The 19,826-nt window shown below is 41.5% G+C and overlaps 1 protein-coding gene across 4 annotated transcripts in view; it reads right to left on the bottom strand.

Moving 5' to 3' along the window:
* The window catches only part of RP1 (RP1 axonemal microtubule associated), a 580,110-nt gene that overhangs the window by 282,675 nt on the left and 277,609 nt on the right, over nt 1-19,826 (bottom strand). For all 4 annotated transcript variants that reach the window (XM_073631609.1, XM_073631611.1, XM_073631610.1 and 1 more), the window contains exons 22-24: nt 10,766-10,920; nt 7,680-7,738; nt 3,327-3,371 (exon numbers count right to left, since the gene is read on the bottom strand). In XM_073631609.1, the coding sequence (XP_073487710.1) occupies nt 3,327-3,371; nt 7,680-7,738; nt 10,766-10,920 (259 nt within the window). The remainder of the gene's footprint in view (nt 1-3,326; nt 3,372-7,679; nt 7,739-10,765; nt 10,921-19,826) is intronic.

Genomic DNA, 19,826 nt, shown 5'->3' with positions numbered 1-19,826 from the left:
ATTTGGCAAGTACAGAATCAAAGTATACAGTGGGGCAAAAAAGTATTTAGTCAGCCACCAATTGTGCAAGTTTTCCCACTTAAAAAGATGAGAGAGGCCTGTAATTGTTATCATAGGTATACCTCAACTATGAGAGACAAAATGTGGAAACAAATACAGACAATTACATTGTCTGATTTTTGTAAGAATTTATTTGCAAATTATGGTGGAAAATAAGTATTTGGTTAATATCAAAAGTTCATCTCAATACTTTGTTATATATCCTTTGTTGGCAATGACAGAGGTCAGACGTTTTCTGTAAGTCTTCACAAGGTTGTCACACACTGTTGCTGGTATGTTGGCCCATTCCTCCATGCAGATCTCCTCTAGAGCAGTGATGTTTTGGGGCTGGCGCTGGGCAACACGGACTTTCAACTCCCTTTAACCGGTTCAATATTGGGCATTTTCACCCCCTTCCTTCCCAGACCAATTTTTAGTTTTCAGCGCTGTCGCACTTTAAACGACAATTGCGCGGTCGTGCGACGTTGTACCTAAACAAAATTGACGACCTTTTTTCCCCCACAAATAGAGCTTTCTTTTGGTGCTATTTGATCACCTCTGCAGTTTTTATTTTTTGCGCTATAAACAAAAGAAGAGCGACAATTTTGAAAAAAACACAATATTTTTTCCTCAGTTTCGGCCGATACGTATTCTTCTACATATTTTTGGTAAAAAAAATTGCAATAAGCGTATATTGATTGGTTTGCGCAAAAGTTATAGCGTCTATAAAATACAGGATAGATTTATGGCATTTTTAAAAAAAATTTTTTTTTTTTTTTTACTAGTAATAGCGGTGATCGCAATTTTTTTCGTGACTGCGACACATCGGACACTTTGACACATTTTTGGGACCATTCACATTTATACAGCGATCAATGCTATAAAATTGCATTGATTACTGTGTAAATGTGACAGGCAGTGAAGGGGTTAACCACTAGGGGGCGGGGAGGGGTTAAATGTGTTTCCTAGGGAATGCTTCTAACTATAGGGGGAGGGGAGGCACAAGGGGAGGAGACCGATCAGTGTTCCTCCGTTCTGGGAACACAGATCGCTCTCCTCTGAGCTGACAGGACGTGGATCTCTGTGTTTACACACAGAGATCCACGGTCTGGCTAGGTTAACGGGCAATCGTGGGTGCCCGGCGGACATCGCGGCCGCCGTGCACACGCACCGGGTCCCAAGCAACGCGGCGCGCGCCCCCTAGGCGCGCGCCCCCTAGCTGGCCGGGAACCTGAGGCTGTCATATGACGTCCACCCAGGATGGGAGATCCCATCTGTGGACGTCATTTGTCTATGGCCGGGTAGGGAAGCGGTTAAAGGTTTTCTATGGGGTTGAGATCTGGAGACTGGCTAGGCCACTCCAGGACCTTGAAATGCTTCTTACGAAGCCACTCCTTCATTGCCTGGGTGGTGTGTTTGGGATCATTGTCATGCTGAAAGACCCAGCCACATTTCATCTTCAATGCCCTTGCTGATGGGTGGAGGTTTGCACTCAAAATCTCACAATACATGGCCCCATTCATTCTTTCATGTACACGGATCAGTCGTCCTGTTCCCTTTGCAGAGAAACAGCCTCTAAGCATGATGTTGCCACCCCCATGCTTCATAGTAGGAATGGTGTTCTTTGGTTGCAACTCAGCATTCTCTCTCCTACAAACACGACAAGTTGTTTTTCTACCAAACAGTTCTACTTTGGTCTCATCTGACCATATGACATTCTCCCAATCCTCTTCTGGATGATTCAAATGCTCTCTAGCAAACCTCAGACGGGCCCAGACATGTACTGGCTTAAGCAGGGGGACATGTCTGGCACTGCAGGATCTGAGTCCCTGGCGGCGTAGTGTGTTACTGATGGTAGCCTTTGTTACGTTGGTCCCAGCTCTCTGCAGGTCATTCACTAGGTCTCCCCGTGTGGTTCTGGGATTTTTGCTCACCGTTGTTCTGATAATTTTGACCCAACGGGGTGAGATCTTGCGTGGAGCCCCAGATCGAGGGAGATTATCAGTAGTCTGGTATGTCTTCCATTTTCTAATTATTGCTCCCACAGTTGATTTCTTCACACCAAGTTGCTTCCCTATTGCAGATTCAGTCTTCCCAGCCTGGTGCAGGTCTACAATTTTGTTTCTGGTGTCCTTCGACAGCTCTTTGGTCTTCACCATAGTGGAGTTTGGAGTGTGACTGTTTGAGGTTGTGGACAGTGTCTTTTATACTGATAACAAGTTCAAACAGGTGCCATTAATACAGGTAATGAGTGGAGGACAAAGAAGCCTCTTAAATAAGAAGATACAGGTCTGTGAGAGCCAGAAATCTTGCTTGTTTGTAGGTGACCAAATACTTATTTTCCACCATAATTTCCAAATAAATTCTTTCAAAAATCAAACAATGTGATTGTCTGGATTTGTTTCCACATTTTGTCTCTCATAATTGAGGTATACCTATGATGACAATTACAGACCTCTCTCATCTTTTTAAGTGGGAGAACTTGCACAATTGGTGGCTGACTAAATACTTTTTTTGCCCCACTGTATATAAAATAATATACAAAGTGTTATGTAAGGGTGGGAATAGAAGTGGAACAATTGTAACTCCACGGGGGCACCGACCCTAAAAAAATACAAAATTCAAATTCGAAGAAGAGTGAAGTGGGACTTTGAATGTGCCTCAGTGGAGTGTAAATAATATTTATAACACAATTTTAAAAGAATATAGAAAAGCTTTATTTGCCATCCGTGGATGGGGACTTTAAAACATATTACAGTCTGAGAAAAAGTACAGTTTCTTTGATTCAGGATGTGCAGGTCCTGGTGTAAGATGTCAAGGATATGGCCTACGCATTTCGCGGGAAAGCCCGCTTCGTCAGGGCCTTTAAAAATCCTCCTCCTCAGAGAAGCCTATCCTACCCACACCTAACAAATGTATTTTCATTTTGTCCATCTGATCATCCCCCACAGCTACTACCCTTTGTTCCACTTTACCCTCCCTTCTAGATTATAAGCTCTAACAAGCAGGGCCCTCTGATCCCTCCTGTATTGTATTGTATTTGTACTGTCTTCCCCGATGTTGTAAAGTGCTGCGCAAACTGTTGGCACTATATAAATCCTGTATAATAATAATAATAATAATAATGTAAAACATTAAATGATGTACTGGTGTAAAACACTTTTTAATACAGAAAAAAAAAATTCTGAAAAAAGATACATGCAGTTGATAGGATGCTACACATTACAGACTACTTCAAAATTACAACAAAAGGTGCACCTGATCAGTTAGTAAATAAACAACCTTACCATCATTTTCTGTAGGTGGCTTTACCTTGGAGAGCATTTCCATTTCTAAAAAAAATAAACAACATGAAATATGAATTTTTTTTCTTTTCAAACCATTAAAAATGTATTTAACCACTTCCCGCCCAACTACGTCATATGACATCGTCGACTTTGAGTGGGGATATCTTAATGATGCCTGCAGCTTCATGTATCATTCAGATATTTTCTTTTAGAGCCGGCGATTCCCTGCACTGTAAGAACAATCATAAACGCTATTCAGCCCCTTGATCGTTCTTACAGACAGCGGGAGGGGACATTCACAACTCCCGCCACCCTCCAGTACTGCTCCCGGCTGGCCCGTGCGATCGACGAGCTGGAGAAGGAATCCATGCCGGAAGTTCACCTTAGAGCAGGGGTCGTCAACCCCTGGCCCCCGTGTCACTTCTGCAGCCGGGCCGCGAGTGCGGGCCGCCAGTAAGAGACATGCTGGGCTGCCAGCTTAAGAGCGCTGGGTGGATGGAAGAAGCGAGTGGGCGGAAAAGCAGAGATAATATCTCTCTCCGCCCCCCGCATCACCGCCCTTCCGCCCTCAAAGCCAGTGCTCTGTGTCACTGTCGGAGGTGTGGCGGGAGCAGAGAGATGACATCATCTCATACTGCCGCCCCATATCACGGCTTTCATGCTGCTCCTCGCTCGCTGTGTGAAATCAGATTCTGTTCAGCGGTGCAGATTGCCTGCTCCCCCGGACAGCTAACCAGGAAAGGCAGGAGGGTGGAGCCAGAGAGTGACAGCCTCCCTCTGCCAGGTGAGATTGGCTGCAGCATGAGGAGGGAGACATCCAGAGGGGCGATCCCACAGAGATATGACTTCATCAGTGACAGGTGAGCTGTGTGTGGGAGTACAGGTGGGGTGTGCTGGGACTTGTAGTTCACTCCCTCAGCTGTTTGCCTGACAGACCATAAGGGGTGCTCCACTCACTCCACATCTGCTGACAGGCAACATGGCAAGTGACAATCCACATCTTGTGGCAGTAAGCGTGGCAGGTGATGTGGCATGTAACATTCCGCATCTGGTGGCAGGCAGCGTGGCAAATGACTATCCACTTCTGGTAGCAGGCGACACTGGCAGGAGACGCACTCAGGGCTCCCACTGATTCTACATTATGGTGAGTTGAACTATTTCATTTATTACTACAATTTAATAATAGAAATAATGCGCTTCAATCACCCTGACACCATATCAAGCATGGTGCCAGGATGATTGAAGCGCTAACGCCAGCCATTGCGAGCGAAAAATCGTGACCCCCCCGGTGCCAAAAAGGTTGGGGACCACTGCCTTAGAGAATCCAGCGGGCCAGATGGCCCTCCGACATCTCTATGATTGTTCGGAGGCCGGTCGCAATGTTATGACGTCAAGCCCGGCCTCTGCATTTGAAAAAATGCCGCCGCCTCGGCTGGGAAGCCAGGATCGTTTTTTTTTTTCAGGCTTCCCAGCCTAGAGGCGAGATCTGGGGACTTATTGACCCCAGATCTCGCTGTAAAGAGGACCTGTCACGCACTATTCCTATTACAAGGGATGTTTACATTCCTTGTAATAGGAATTAAAGTGATCAAAAAAAAAAGTAAAAAAAAAGTGTCAAAATAGAAAAATAAAAGTAAAATAAACAATAACAAAATCAATAAATGTAAAGCGCCCCATCCCTGCGTGCTCGCGCACAGAAGTGAATGCATATGTAAGTCACGCCCACATATGTAAATGATGTTCAAACCACACATGTGAGGTATCGCCGCGAACGTTAGAGCGAGAGCAATAATTCTAGCACTAGACCCAGTCTGTAACTCTAAACAGGTAACCCATAAAAAAATGTACATTTTTAAAGTGTCCCCTATGGGTTTTTTTAAGTACCAAAGTTTGGCGCCATTACACGAGTGTGCGCAATTTCAAGGCGTGACATGTTAGGTATCTATTTACTCGGTGCAACATCATCTTTCACATTATGCAAAAAATTGGGCTAACTTTACTGTTTTTTTTTTTTTTAATGCATGAAACTTTCGTTTTTTTTTTTTTTAAAAAACACATTTGAGAAATTACTGCGCAAATACTGTGCGAGATAAAAATGACCACTGTTTTATTCCCTATGCTCTCTGCTAAAAAAAACTTATATAATGTTTGGGGGTTATGAGTTATTTTCTAGCAAAAAAAGATGATGTTTACACGTAGGAGCGAAGTGTCAGAATTGGCCTGGGTAGCAAGCAAGTGGTTAAACTGCTTGAATGTATTATCTCTAACTGGGGTATGTATATATGTTTATGTATATGATTGGATCAATTTCACCTAACCAGCTGAATATGGAACCAATCTTTCTAAAAGACAGTTTGTCTAATTGGCATAACTATGTGGTCCAACCTAGGTGACAACTTGTAACAATATTACACTGCATCTTATAAAATAAATATCCAACTAATAATTAATAATAATTTCAAGAATATGTTAGATTGTACAGCTTAGATGGTGATATATGGTCAGTTACCACTTTTTAAACTCTGGGAAAATTTAACTTATCTCACTTCAGAGAGAGCAAATGTAATGTTGTTTTTTTTTTGTGCCTGAATTTTTGTCCTTAACCACCCCAATACCAAGATGTTACACCCCATTCCTGTACAGGCCATTGTTCAGTTTTCAGTGGTGTGATAGTTTGGCTGACAGCTACTCCGTCATGCAACACTGAGCCCAAATGATCTTTTTTAACATTTTTTGAGATGAGAGAGCTTTCTTTTGGTGGTATTTAACAACCACATTTTTTTGTTTTATTTTTTACTATATAAAGTAAGAAACGTGTTTCCCTTGCTCTGTCTGTTAGAAAACATATCAAATAAAAATGTCAGGGCATAAAATTATCCCTTTTTGGAAAGTGAACACCCCCAAGGTGATCTTATTTTTTGTCATAATTTTTTGCAAATCATGAAATACTGTATGCTGGTATTTAGGTGCCATGGAAAAACCCAAAATACTTAATGTGACACTAAACTGTTTAAAAAAAGTTATTTTATTCAAGTATGTATTCTTAATTCAAAAAAGTACCTTCTATTACTTTCACCCTCTTACGAATTTTTTAATTCCTTTTTTTGCGGCTGTGATCTGACTTCCTGTTAGAGGGTGGCCACATACACTCTTCATGGTCCCACCATATGTAGGAATGTAGTCAACCTCTCTTACTTGTTCCTGAGATGGACTAGGGACTATGAACTATGGACTATGGGATTTATAGTGTGTAGCATCACTCATGAACACAACTAATGTTCCAAACAAACCGAAGTAAGGGGGGGAAAGTAGAAGTTCAGGAGCTCACAAATTATGTTAACATGATATTTTTCATGAAAAATAGATTACAGGGCCATTGAGTAGTGGACGTGTAAGAAATATTTTTGGAGAATAAGAATAACATTCACTGCCACCCCCAAAACAATCATTGGTGTTCAGTGGCATTTTAAAACCCCCATCCCCCATCATTGGAGGTCAGTGGCAAGATAAACCCCCAAAAATATTGGTGTTCAGTGGCATTTTAAACCACCCACCATGCCTCCCCATTATTGGTGGCCATTGCCACTTTAACCCCTCCATTCAAAACAATCCCACAATGTTTGTGGTCAGTGGTCCTTTAAAACCCTTTCCCCTTTTAATTCATTAAAGCCTTCTCCTTCCCCTTCTTCCATTGGGAGATGAGGGTGGGTTTTCCAATGTAAACAGTACCTCTGTTTACTTTTTTGATTGCTGTGATTGGCCACACTGCAATCACAAGGCACAGAGCTGCTCCAATCGAGTCTGTGCCTTTTTGCCTATGCTCTTCACAATCTAATGACAGGAGGAGGAGCTGTATTATGAACATCTAGGCCAATGTTTATTATAGGCTTACCTATAGGTAAAAGTCAGAGATGGGCATTTACTCCCACTTTAAAGGATTTGGACTTTTTAATGTTCCACTTTAAGTATTTAAAAAAGCACTGCTCCTAGCCAAATGGATTAAAAAATGTTTTGTATTGGCGAATGAAAGATTGTCTTTATTAGACCGTATTTTCTTTTTGTGTCTATAATTCTTCTGTTTTATCTTCCGAATTTTATATTTACTGCAGATTTTCCTCAGGCAGTGGAAGTTTTGGCTGCAAGATTTACATTTTGGACCTATTACCATTTTTCATTGTATTTTTTTGGAGCACAAAGAGGTTCTTTGTTTTTTGTCTGTTTTTTTTACAATACTTTCTGTTACATTACAAATAAACTACATTTGCTGTATTCATAATTTGTCTACTACAGCACAATTTTAATTGGAGTACAGTAAGCAGATCTTTCTTTCATGTATGGATATTATTAGATTACCTTGCACCATAAGCTCAATATCCGAATGCAGAATGCCCTGGGACATAAATGGAAGCCACCTATCAGGCACAAAATAGTGATAAATTAAAATGACTCAGATTGAGAATGTTGACTTATGACCTTCACAATGCTGTGACTCTTAAAGTACACATTCACTTTTATATTAAAAGCCCCACATGCTTATCCCCCCCCCCCTTCTATTGAAGAATACCTCCACACAGACCTTACTTACATGCAGCATGAACCTGCCCCCTGCCAACAAACCCTCCACCATGCCTTGCAGAGTATACATTAATTTTTCCACTGGGAACCTGTGCTGCAGTGTGCAGGTGTGGCTACAGGTTCTAAACAGATGAATGGAAAAGGTGAAACTTAGATAGGTGGGATAGGGATAAAACCTATATAGGGTTTTAAATAGGAAAGGGAGCTATACATATTTTAATAGAAAATATTGGGGTTGATTTACTAAGGAAGATAAAATGTTTATTTTGAAAAAAGACGTTGCATATTGCATAGAATTTTACTCCAAAACTTTGTGAATGAGATGAAGCTCTGCTGACTTCCATCATCCAATCATATCCAAGCAAAAATGCTGTTTTTTATTTTCCTTGAATGGGAATTATTTGCAAAGTGAAATTGTGCCACATTGACTAAGCTCTGGGGAAGATTCCCTTACAAAGTGCAACTTCCCTTGCAAATTAAATATACAATTTGCTTTTAGTAAATCAACCCCCGATATTTTTTCTCAAAAGTTCGTATTGCAATAAACCTTGTTAAATTAGGTAGATGGCTGACATAGGGGTTGATTTACTAAAGGCAAATAGACTGTACATTTTGCAAGTTAATTTGCACCCTGCAAGTGCAGTTGCTCCAGAGTTTAGTAAATAAGGTAAAGCTTCACTTTACAAAGAATACCCAATCACATGCAAGGGAAACATTTTTTTTGTTTGCACATGAGTAGATGATATAAGACAGCAGTGCACAGTCTATTTGCCTTTAATAAATAAACCCAAAAGTATTGGGCTAATTTGATATTTTAAAGAGTGTGAGGTTATGTATTTTTTGGGGGTAGGGGATGGGAGTGACTTGGCACTACCCCAGACTGGACTTGAAGGAAATGAGTGGAACTGACATTGCATATGGACACCATTGGTTATTTTATTGGGCTTATGTCTATTATTTTATGTATATGATTATTTGTACTAGTTGAAAAAACTTTTTACGTTTTTATGAATTATGTTTTTTGCATTTAAACATTTCTAGCACTGTTCGTTTACAGCCTAAAGTGTGCCTATTGGGCTTTGTGGATTCTCTGACCTACACGAGAGCAACCAGAACCCCACTGGGTCTTTTTTTTTTTCTATGCAAGAAAGGCTATAATTTTGAACTGGAAATCACCATGAAATTGTGGCACCATCTATAGACTTTAGTTAACCTTTGGTCAATTCGGTGACCCCCCCCCCTATAGAAAGCAACGTATCTTTCTTGTGTGGGACCTCTGGGTTAACTCTGTTGACACTACAGACTCTTTTCCTGGGACATAAATGTATTTTGTTTGCTGCTTTTAGTGAGTGACACTCTGCTGCCCTGCTCATCCTTACTTGGGTTCTGGCATGTCTGCCTCTGGATTTCGATCTTGATGAGCCACATGTCCCTCCTGGTTCTCTTATGTCTTGAAGGGACATCTGTAAGATTGTAATATTCCCCTAGCCCACTTCTCCTTTGTTATGAACCCCTATGAGTGAGAAGTTTTTCTGCTACTTATTATAGCACTGGTAATTGTTTATTGTATCTACAGTATTTTTCTTTATTACTATTGCCTATTGTATTTCTTAGGCCTGGGAATGCCCAATATGCCCTGTTTTGTTATCTAATTATCTTTATACTTCAATAAAGAGAAGTTTAAAAAACACATTTCTAGCACTGAGTTTTCTAAGTTTATTTATTACAATTGGTCTTATGTTCATGTATATGCATCTTTTTTTATATTTATACTGTAGACCTAATGAAGGGAAAGTGTGTTGGTCCTCAAAAGCCTTTTGGACTGCTTCACCATTCACCATACCTTTTGTGTTCTTATGCTTTACTCAACATCATTGGATTGATTTACTAAAGGCAAAAAGACTGTGCACTCTGCAAGTGCAGCTGCTCCAGAGCTTGGTAAATGAGGTAACGCTTCACTTTGCAAAGAGTACCCAATCATGTGCAAAGAAAATTAAAAAAAAATGCATTTTTGCTTGCACGTTATTGGATAAGGGAAGTCATCAGAGCTTCTGCTCATTTACTAAGCTCTGGAGCAACTGCTTATGCAGAGCACAACTGCACTTTGCAAAGTGCACAGTCTATTTGCCTTTAGTAAATCAACCCCCCTGAGTCTGCCTGGTATCACATAATGAGACAGAAGCAACTAAGAGATCCTAAATCCACAGAGTAACTGCAGTTACTTCTTCTAGATGGTTTGGGCAACCTATCTGCTGAGTTCCTTAAAAAATTGTTTACTAGTGTAGCTAGGGAATAGATGCTGTGCCTATTGGATAAAACATAGAAACGCCAAGTATTGATTTTATTTTTTATTTTTTGTGTTTATGTACTTTGTAAGTTAATTAAATATTTAAATATAAGATAAATGAAAACTATTCAATATGTAATTTTTAAAGCTTCCTCAGTACACGACAAACTAACCTATTTAATAACTACTTATTTAATAAAAAAGGAAATGACTATTACATTCTTTATACATTATGTACAGATACATCATTGCTGATTTGCATCCATAGCCTTACTCAGTATTAGGTATGACACTGTGATTCTCAGTTGGAATTGAAATTTAAATTTTTAGTTTAACTCTGAACTTTAGAAATAAATGCACTGAAAGGATGAATGCCCATGTGACAGGCGGTAAAATCGTAGGAAAAGAAAGTACAGATATTACCCAGAAACCTCAGTGTGACACACAGGTTGTGAATTAGTAGTGGGCTTAGATTCCATAAAACTGACATCAAACATATAAGTATCATCGAGGAAATACAGATATACAGCTTTTAAAATTGCGTGGAGAAGAATTGTGATGGCATGAATAATGTTACCTTTCACAATTGAAGATATATTCTGAGACATTGCCCTGTTCCCTGATGATTACTTTCTCACAATACCAGTACTGTGACTTGCGACTGGCCTCACAGCCTAGGCTCACTCTCTGTAGTTTCCCAAGTGACACAGCTTTAATTTCAAACACATCAACCTAAGGGATGAGAGCAGAGTCAAATGTGAGGAATCATAATACATCTATTGCTCATTTACCTGTGCCAGCTCTTCCTGTCTGCATTATACTTCTATGTCTTTCTACAGTATGAGAAAATTGATTTTCCTATGTGTGCTCAGGAGAAAGGAAACATCAAGAGTCACATCTTCTCTTTTAAACTGTAGCTTTATTGAATGCTCTCCAGACATATACTACATTGGATTTGAAGAATTTTGCAACTGTAGACAGTCCCTCTGCCTTATTACACATCAGAAACAGGCTCTCTGCCTTATTACACATTAGAAACAGGCTCTCTGCCTTATTACACATTAAAAACAGGCTCTCTGCCTTATTACACATCAGAAACAGGCTCTCTGCCTTATTACACATTAGAAACAGGCTCTCTGCCTTATTACACATCAGAAACAGGCTCCCTGCCTTATTACACATTAGAAACAGGCTCCCTGCCTTATTACACATTAGAAACAGGCTCCCTGCCTTATTAGGAGAGTATTTTGTTTATATTTACTCAACAATGACACTCATAATCAAATCTTCAAAGATCTCCTTTCTTGCAAAATATTGATAGAGGAAGATAGCCTGAAATATGTGCCTGACAATTGTTGTATGGGGATGCACGGTAATGTGCCTTACATGGCTACACACAGCTGCATTTACTATAAGAATAAGTTTCATAACACGTTACACCTCGAAGGAGGAAGATTTCAATGAATGCAGGAGCCAGCGCTGCGATGGACATATTGGATTATTAGTAAGTAATGTCCCTTGTGCTATTTTTTTTTTTTATCTTGACTAAACTCATACAAACGGACATTTTAAAAAACGGGCTGCAAAGCTAGTAAACATCCCTCTGCTATTTTCCACTCCCAAATTACCCACATAAACATTTTTACAGCTTAAAAATGCTGACGCTAAAAACAGTCGGTATATCACTAATGCGCATTTTTGAGCTTTTTTCGGCGTCGGTGTCAAAACAGCTTTAGCGCTGGAGCCTCAGAATGCTCTGATCCTTGGTTTTATTTGGAGCTTAAAAATGACTATGCCTGTTACAGCTCAAAAACACTATGGTGTGTATGAGCCCATTGAATAACATGGAGTGTTAAAACGTAAATAACAAAGCCACTGTTAAAACGTCCGTGTGTATGAGGCCTTAAAGTAGAGCTCCAGCCAGCAGCTTTTGAATTGAATGACTGAAATAAATTAACTTTTTGATGATATTCTAATTTTTTGAGATGCATCTTTGTATATATATATATATATATATATATATATACATAGATAGATAGATAGATAGATAGATAGATAGATAGATAGATAGATAGATAGATAGATAGATAGATAGTATCTCACAAAAGTAAGTACACCCTTCACATTTTTGTAGATATTTTATTCTCTCTTTTCTTGTGACAACGCTGAAGAAATGACACTTTGTTACAATGTAAAGCAGTGAGTGTACAGCTTGTATAACAGTGTAAATTTGCTGTCCCCGCAAAATAACTCAACACACAGCCATTAATGTCTAAACCGCTGGCAACAAAAGAGAGTACACCCCTAAGTGAAAATGTCCAAATTGGGCCCAAAGTGTCAATATTTTGTGTGGCCACCATTATTTTCCAGCACTGCCTTAACCCTCTTGGGCATGGAGTTCATCAGAGCTTCACAGGTTGCCATTGGAGTCCTCTTCCACTCCTCATGGAGCTGGAGGATGTTAGAGACCTTGCACTCCTCCACCTTCCATTTGAGGATGCCCCACAGATGCTTAATAGGGTTTAGGTCTGGAGACATGCTTGGCCAGTCCATCACCTTTACCCTCAGCTTCTTTAGCAAGGCAGTGGTCGTCTTGGAGGTGTGTTTGGGGTTGTTATGTTGGAATACTGCTCTGCCACCCAGTCTCCGAAGGGAGGAGATCATGCTCGGCTTCAGTATGTCACAGTACATGTTGGCATTCATGGTTCCCTCAATGAACTGTAGCTACCTAGTGCTGGCAGCACTCATGCAGCCCCAGACCATGACATTCCCACCACCATGGTTGACTGTAGACAAGACACACTTGTCTTTGTATTCCTCACCTGGTTGCCGCCACACACGCTTGACACCATCTGAACCAAATAAATTTATATTGGTCTCATCAGACCTTAGGACATGGTTCCAGTAATCCATGTCCTTAGTCTACTTGTCTTCAGCAAACTGTTTGCAGGCTTTCTTGTGCAACATCTTTATAAGAGGCCTCCTTCTCGGACAACAGCCATTCAGACCAATGTGATGCAGTGCGCAGCGTATGGTTTGAGCACTGACAGGCTGACCCCCACCCCTTCAACCTCTGCAGCAATGCTGGCAGCACTCATATGTCCATTTCTCAAAGACAACTTCTGGATATGACGTTGAGCACGTTCACTCAACTTCTTTGGTTGACCATGGTGAGGCCTGTTTTGAGTGGAACCTGTCCTGGTAACCCCTTGCCGACCAGCTCACCCCAATATACGTCGGCAGAAGGTACCTGTACTTTGCCCTTTAAGACGCGGCATTGTGGGTGCACGCCCGCCGCGAGTTCTGCGATCACACTCACGGAGCTCGCGGCATTGTGGGTGCGCGCCCACCGCGAGCTCCGTGAGTGTGATCACGGGTCCCGCGGACTCGATGTCCGCGGGGATACCCGTGATCATTTCACGGATAGGAAGAATGGGGAAATGCTGATGTAAACAAGCATTTCCCCATTTCTCCTAGTGACAGGACACAGATCACCGTTCCCTGTGATCGGGAGCGGTGATCAGTGTCGTGTCACACGTAGCCCAGCCCCCCCACAGTTAGAATCACTCCCTAGGACACACTTAACCCCTACAGCGTCCCCTAGTGGTTAACCCCTTCACTGCCAGTCACATTTACAGAGTAATCAGTGCATTTTTTAATCGCACTGATTGCTGTATAAATGTGAATGGTCCCAAAATAGCGCCAAAAGTGTCCGATCTGTCCGCCATAATGTCGCAGTCATGATAAAAATCGCAGATCGCCGCCATTACTAATAAAAAAAAAAAATATTAATAAAAATGCCATCCCCTATTTTGTAGACGCTATAACTTTTGCGCAAACCAATCAATAAACACTTATTGTGATTTTTGTACCAAAAATATGTAGAAGAATACGTATCGGACTAAACTGAAGAAAAAAAATGTTTTTTATATATTTTTTGGGGATATTTATTATAGCAAAATGTAAAAAATATTGCGTTTTTTTTAAAAATTGTCGTCTTTTTTTGTTTATAGCGCAAAAAATAAAAACCGCAGAGGTGATCAAATACCACCAAAAGAAAGCTCTATTTGTGGGGAAAAAAGGAAGTCAATTTTGTTTGGGAGCCACATCGCACGACCGCGCAATTGTCAGTTAAAGCAATGCAGTGCCGAATAGCAAAAAACGATCTGGTCTTTGGGCAGCCAAATGGTCCGGGGCTGAAGTGGTTAAACTGCTGTAAAGTCTTGGCCACTGCAGCTCAGTTTCAGGGTCTTCATGTAGAGCAACAATTCTTTTTTTCAGATCCTCAGAGAGTTCTTTGCCATGAGGTGCCATGTTGAACTTCCAGTGACCAGTATGAGAGAGTGAGAGCAATGACACCAAATTTAACAGACCTGCTCCCCATTCACACCTGAGACCTTGTAACACTAACATGTCACATGACACCGGGGAGGGAAAATGGCTAATTGGGCCCAATTTGGACATTTTCACTTAGTGGTGTACTCACTTTTGTTGCCAGCGGTTTAGACATTAATGGCTGTGTGTTGAGTTATTTTGAGGGGACAGCAAATTTACACTGTTAGACAAGCCCCACACTCATTACTTTACATTGTAGCAAAGTCATTTCTTCAGTGTTGTCACATGAAGAGATATAATAAAATATTTACAAAAATGTGAGGGGTGTACTCACTTTTGAGAGATACTGTATATATATTAAAACTTTCACACAAAATACCCCAGAGCCTTGTAAGGCTTCATGTACACGGGATGTTTTTACAACCTCTCCTGAACGATTTAACTTGAATGACCGATATATATATATATATATATATATATATATATATATATATATATATTTTTTTTTTTTTTTTTTCAATGAAATGCCTCTAAGCTTCTGAACCCATTTTTTTGCGTTCCAAAAAAAGCCTCTGAACTCAACTGCCTACAAACGACTGTAAATTACCCTGTGTACATGTACTGATAAGATAACACAGAGGAGAGTTCAGGAGCAGTTGAAAAAAATACCCAACTGCTCTTAAATGTCCGTTTACCAGCAGCAGTGTACATGAGGCCTTAGGCGCAGTACATATGTGTCTATAGGCAAAGGTGAAATATGCAGCTTTTTCCTGTATAGAGATGAGTCACATACATTTCCCCATCATCAGTAAACTTAAAATCTTATTTACACACTGTTGCCTTATACTAAGCCAGGTTAGGGCCAGTAAAACAATAAAAACAAATACATTCTGAGTATCAAAGGTTACATACTCACAGGCTCCATTGATACACTATATTGTCAAAAGTATTGGGACACCTACCTTTTAGGCCCAACGTCTAGTCTTATGCCCCGTACACATGGTCGGATTTTCCAATGGAAAATGTCCGATCGGAGCGTGTTATTGGAAATTCCGACCGTGTGTGGGCTCCATCAGACATTTTCCATCGGATTTTCCGACACACAAAGTTGGAGAGCAGGAGATAAAATTTTCCGACAACAAAATCCGTTGTCGGAAATTCCGATCGTGTGTACACAAATCCGACAGACAACGTGCCACGCATGCTCAGAATAAATAAAGAGATGAAAGCTATTGGCCACTGCCCCGTTTATAGTCCCGACGTACGTGTTTTACGTCACCGCGTTCAGAACGATCGGATTTTCCGACAACTTTGTGTGACCGTGTGTATGCAAGACAATATTGAGCCAACATCCGTCGGAAAAAATCCTAGGATTTTGTTGTCAGAATGTCCGAACAAAGTCCGACCGTGTGTACGCCCTATAAGTCCGTAGGGTGAAATATTGCGTTGGCCCACCCTTTGCAGCTATAACAGGTTCAGCTCTTCTGGGAAGGCTGTCCACAAGGTTTAGGAGTGTGTCTATGGTGATGCTTGACCATTCTTCCAGAAGCGTATTTGTGAGGTCAGGCACTGATGTTGGACAAGAAGGCCAATCATTTGGTGGAGGGGGTATTATGGTGTGGGGTTGTTTTTCAGGGGTTTAGCTTGGTCTCTTAATTCCAGTGAAGGGAACTCTTAAGGCGTCATCATACCAAGACATTTTGGACAATTTCATGCTCCCAACTATGTGGGAACAGTTTTAGGTGGCCTCTTACTGTTCTAACATGACTGCGCACCAGTGCACAAAGCAAGGACCTGACCTTAACCTGATAGAGTCATCTTTCTGACACTGCGAGCCAGGCTTTCTCATCCAATATCAATGCCTGACCTCACAAATGCGCTTCTGGAAGAATGGTCAAACATTCCCATAGACACACTCCTAAACCTTGTGGACAGCCTTCCCAGAAGAGTTGAACTGTTATGCCTGCAAAGGGTGGGCTAACTCAATATTGAACCCTTCGGACATATGCCCAGCACACACGGTCGGATTTTCCGACGGAAAATATGTGATAGGACCTTGTTGTCGGAAATTCCGAACGTGTGTAGGCTCCATCACACATTTTCCATCGGATTTTCCGACACACAAAGTTTGAGAGCAGGAAATAAAATTTTCCGACAACAAAATCCGTTGTCGGAAATTCCGATCGTGTGTACACAAATCCAACGGACAAAGTGCCACGCATGCTCAGAATAAATAAAGAGATGAAAGCTATTGGCCACTGCCCCGTTTATAGTCCCGACGTACTTGTTTTACGTCACCGCGTTTAGAACGATCAGATTTTCCGGCAACTTTGTGTGACCGCGTGTATGCAAGACAAGTTTGAGCCAACATCCGTTGGAAAAAATCCATGGATTTTGTTGTCGGAATGTCCGAACAAAGTCCGACCGTGTGTACGGGGCATAAGAATGGGATGCCATTAAAGTTCATGTACGTGTAAAGGCAGGCTTCTCAATACTTTTTTCAATATAGTGTATAAAGCTTATTCTGTGGCTACTCACTAAATACTCTTTAGAATCTCAGAAGTCTGAGGCCATTTAAGGACTGTTAAGCAACCACTGTAGGCAGACAGCCACTAAACATACCCAAACTATGCTTGTATCCTGTCCATACAATATAATAATTTCCCCCAGGAACAAATGTTTAGGACACATAGGGCTTTTTTTCAGTCAGAATGTGGGAGAAAAGACCTCAATCAGTGGCCCTATTTACTGTCACATGTAAATACAGAAGCCTGGCTTCTTTGTTAAAAGTGATAGCACAGCTCTTCTGGCAGCTCCCACAGATCCCTCTCTGCCCCTGCATTCAGGAGTGCACACTAGTAGTTTTTTTTTGCGTTCGATCCAGCAGGGCTGAAAGAAAAAAAAGTTGACAGCTCAGGAGGAGCCGCTGTATTAACTATCCAACATTAGTACAGTGATCTCCCCCTACGGTTCAATTGTGTTCTGAAAGGAGGAAGCCCCCCCCCCACCAGAACACTCCGGTCAACGCCCATCGCCTGAGAGCACTGATCGGGAGCCGATCGGTAGACCTTTTTCTGTCATGCCCCTTCGACAGAATCAATTGATTATATTATTCATCATACTACACTATGGGAGTTTTTTCTCTGTATCTGCTTTACTGAGAACTATGCAGTAAGGCCACATGAATATTTAAAGAAACTGCATCGTAATATCCGTGGAGATACTCCATTAAGGGGGTCTCTTGTGGACGAAGGTAAAAGTGCCCCAGAGACTGGGAGTTATATACCTGGAGGATTGGATTGATATATGCCTTTATTTCATGTGTGGTGTGAGTTCTGGGAGACTGGAGGGAGCATGAGCTGTTATATGATCACTATCAGCTACAGTGGAGCGAGTCACTCATTGGCAAGGAAGGTCACTAGCACCACGGGATTGGAAGAACTTTTTTCAAAGACTGAAATTTGTTGATGGGCACTTGACTGTAGGATAACAGATGTAATTAACATGCCCTTCTGCCACCACTAAAAACCCTTACCCCAATAATTCAGACCACACCGGTATTGGAGTATAAAAGGCCGTAGCAGCCTATTTTATTTAAACAAATATACCTTAGAATATCAACACTATGGATATAAAACATATCCAACATAAAACAGCAAAACAACAACATCTGTTAAACAACCTGTCTAATTTCTCAAGCGTTGGTCTGAGCAATATCTTCATAATCATCAGTGTCCAATAACAAAAACTTACCCTGCGGTCCCATCAAATTTGTCACATAGGCCTCAAGCCGACAAGCTGGCTCAGAGACTACCAATGACCGCAGAGCCCCATTATCACTTCCCGGTTAACCTCCATTAACCGGGAACCACCATCATGAGCCATATCAACGCTGGCTCCCAAAAAAACTCTTACTTTTTGCCATCTTTTTTCTCTTGCCCAGACCAACGCCCGCCCCTGCCACGACGTATCTGCGACCATCACCTGTAGAAGAAACAATACAATACCCTACATCCTAACAATACTTTACCAATATAAGGGAGGGTGGGCGGGAACTTTCTTCAGGAAAACTGTTACTCCCCCCAGGGCGGGATGAACTTATAAAGACCCTCCTAGTGCCTCCCCCTCGGTTAACTAATATACACTCCCCCTCTGTGTTAACTCCACTGCTGCCACAGTCATGTACTCCCTCCACCTATGCATTACATGCTGTGTTCCGGTCCTTTCTTGACTGTAGGATAACAGATGTAATTAACATGCCCTTCTGCCACCACTAAAAACCCTTACCCCAATAATTCAGACCACACCGGTATTGGAGTATAAAAGGCCGTAGCAGCCTATTTTATTTAAACAAATATACCTTAGAATATCAACACTATGGATATAAAACATATCCAACATAAAACAGCAAAACAACAACATCTGTTAAACAACCTGTCTAATTTCTCAAGCGTTGGTCTGAGCAATATCTTCATAATCATCAGTGTCCAATAACAAAAACTTACCCTGCGGTCCCATCAAATTTGTCACATAGGCCTCAAGCCGACAAGCTGGCTCAGAGACTACCAATGACCGCAGAGCCCCATTATCACTTCCCGGTTAACCTCCATTAACCGGGAACCACCATCATGAGCCATATCAACGCTGGCTCCCAAAAAAACTCTTACTTTTTGCCATCTTTTTTCTCTTGCCCAGACCAACGCCCGCCACAGCACACGAGAATAAAACCTTATTCTTGTGTGCCCCTCCACACCCGAAGTGCTCGCTGTATGCCATCTTGTAAACCTAAGGCCCACAAGTCTATACCCACTTCGTTCAAGTGAACCCCATCAGACCTTAAATACCTCCAGGTTTCAAACTCAAGTTCAAGGTGTCTCACCGTTAAACCACCACTATTAATCACAAACTTGCTCACTTCTCTGTTTATTTTTCTCCGTGCCCTGTTCACACCTTCTACCGACCTAGCCATCCTCCATGATGTCTGCGCCACCATGTCGGACCAGACAATCACCATCTTAGGAAAAGCTTCCTTCAACTGCCAAACGTCCTACTTTATGTCCCGTTTAATGTCTACCATGGCCCTAATGCACAAGTCATTGCCGCCTAAATGAATAACTAATACGTCCGGCGGCCTATCTCGTTGTGCATACCGATGAACCTCAGCAACCAACCTTCCCCACAACATGCCGGGTAACCCCAACCACTTGATACATGCCTCCCGTTTGCTGAAACCCAATTGCCTACCCTCAAAAACGTGCATCACCTCTCCGTGCCCCCCAGGACACGTAAGAATGGCCCATGAT

This window comes from Aquarana catesbeiana, linkage group LG05 (assembly GCF_042186555.1).
Source record: "Aquarana catesbeiana isolate 2022-GZ linkage group LG05, ASM4218655v1, whole genome shotgun sequence".
NCBI classification, from domain to species: Eukaryota; Metazoa; Chordata; class Amphibia; order Anura; family Ranidae; genus Aquarana; species Aquarana catesbeiana.
This window is presented reverse-complemented; position numbering and strand designations above follow the sequence as displayed.